Consider the following 1,451-nt stretch of genomic DNA (forward strand, 5'->3'; position numbering starts at 1 on the left):
TAGACATAACTATATCTACTATAGTCGTCCGTGAATGTGATGAAATAGCGATAACCATTCCTAGCAATTGTGCTCATTGGTTCCCATACATCCGTGTGTTTGAGACACAATAATTCACATGCCCTTTCTCCTAACTTGGAGAAGGGTTGTTTTATCATCTTACCAAGTGAACATCCTTCTCAGTTTTCAAATGACTTTAAGTCAAATGAATTAAGAATGCCTCTGTTAAGAAGTTTCTTAATGTGTTTCATGTTTATATGGCCTAGATGATAATGCCACAAGTATGTTAGATTTGACCCAATTATCTTAACCCTTTTAGCGGCATTGTCAACATTGTAAACCCGTTTGTCTAATGAAAGCACATAAAGACCATTTTCTGAATATGTTGTACCATAAAAAACATTATCAAGATAAAACAAACAACTATTGTCCCTTATCCGAAATTCAAAAACCTTGGCGACCAACGCCGAAATTGAAATAATGTTTGTGGGAATATTTAGAACATGATAACATTCATCTAGTTCTAAAACAAGGCCCGAGGGCAAAGACAAACTGAGTATTCCTACGGATACGGCAACAATCCTTGCTCCATTGCCTACCTGATGCTGAACTTCTCTCTTCGCTAGCTTTCTACTTTTCCTTAGTCCTTGAGAATTGGAACATAAGTGTGAGCCACATCCGGTATCTAATACCCATGAAGCATTTCTAGCAAAGTTAAGTTCTATAACGTATATACTTGATCCATAAGCAACAATGTCGTTCTTCTTATCCTTATTGAGCTTGAGGCAGTCCCGTTTCCAATGCCCCTTCTTCTTACAGTAAAATAATTCGGAGTCGGACGGAGAAGAGACTATCTTTTTTTGCTTGTCGCCTTTGGTAGCTTTTGGCTTAGGTAGAATGGTCTTCTTACCCTTCCCCTTATAGCCTTACTTCTTGCCAGATCGCTTGAATGGCTTTCCCTTTTTTACCATAAGCACGTCATGCTTCCCCTCATATTTGAGCGTTTTCTCGGCCTGCTTCAACATTTTGTGAAGCTCTGTGAGGGTTTTTTCCATGTTTTGCATGTTATAGTCCATCTTGAATTGATCATAACCTTTATGCAGCGAGTGGAGAATAATGTCAATTGCCATCTCGTTTGAGTAACCCTCATCAAGCCTCTCCATGTTCTCAAATAATCCAATCATTTTGAGTACATGAGGGCTAATGGGCTCTCCTTTCTTGAGCTTGCTCTCAAGAATTTGCCGATGGGTTTCGAACCTTTCGGTCCTAGCCTTCTCTTGAAACATATTCTGAAGTTCAGATATGATCTCAAAAGTCATCTCCTTCTCAAAAAATGTCTTTTGAAGATCTGGAGACATTGTAGCTAGCATGATGCATTTGACATCCCGGTTAGCAACAATCCATCGGTTTAGGGCAGCCTGTGTTACCTCCTCATTTGGAGTGGCAGGCAT

The 1,451-nt window shown here is 39.6% G+C and overlaps 1 protein-coding gene across 1 annotated transcript; it reads right to left on the minus strand.

Annotated features, from left to right (window-relative positions):
• Positions 1 to 926: 926 nt before the first annotated feature.
• Positions 927 to 1,451, minus strand: LOC110689959. The gene has a single exon (XM_021866777.1). The coding sequence runs from the start codon at positions 1,449 to 1,451 to the stop codon at positions 927 to 929; it is 525 nt and encodes a 174-aa protein (XP_021722469.1).

This window comes from Chenopodium quinoa, unplaced genomic scaffold, assembly GCF_001683475.1.
Source record: "Chenopodium quinoa cultivar QQ74 unplaced genomic scaffold, ASM168347v1, whole genome shotgun sequence".
In the NCBI taxonomy this organism is placed as follows: Eukaryota; Viridiplantae; Streptophyta; class Magnoliopsida; order Caryophyllales; family Amaranthaceae; genus Chenopodium; species Chenopodium quinoa.

Excerpts from the sequence above, each read along its gene's own strand:
- LOC110689959 (XM_021866777.1), bottom strand. The coding sequence starts at position 1,451 with ATGCCTGCCACTCCAAATGAGGAGGTAACACAGGCTGCCCTAAACCGA.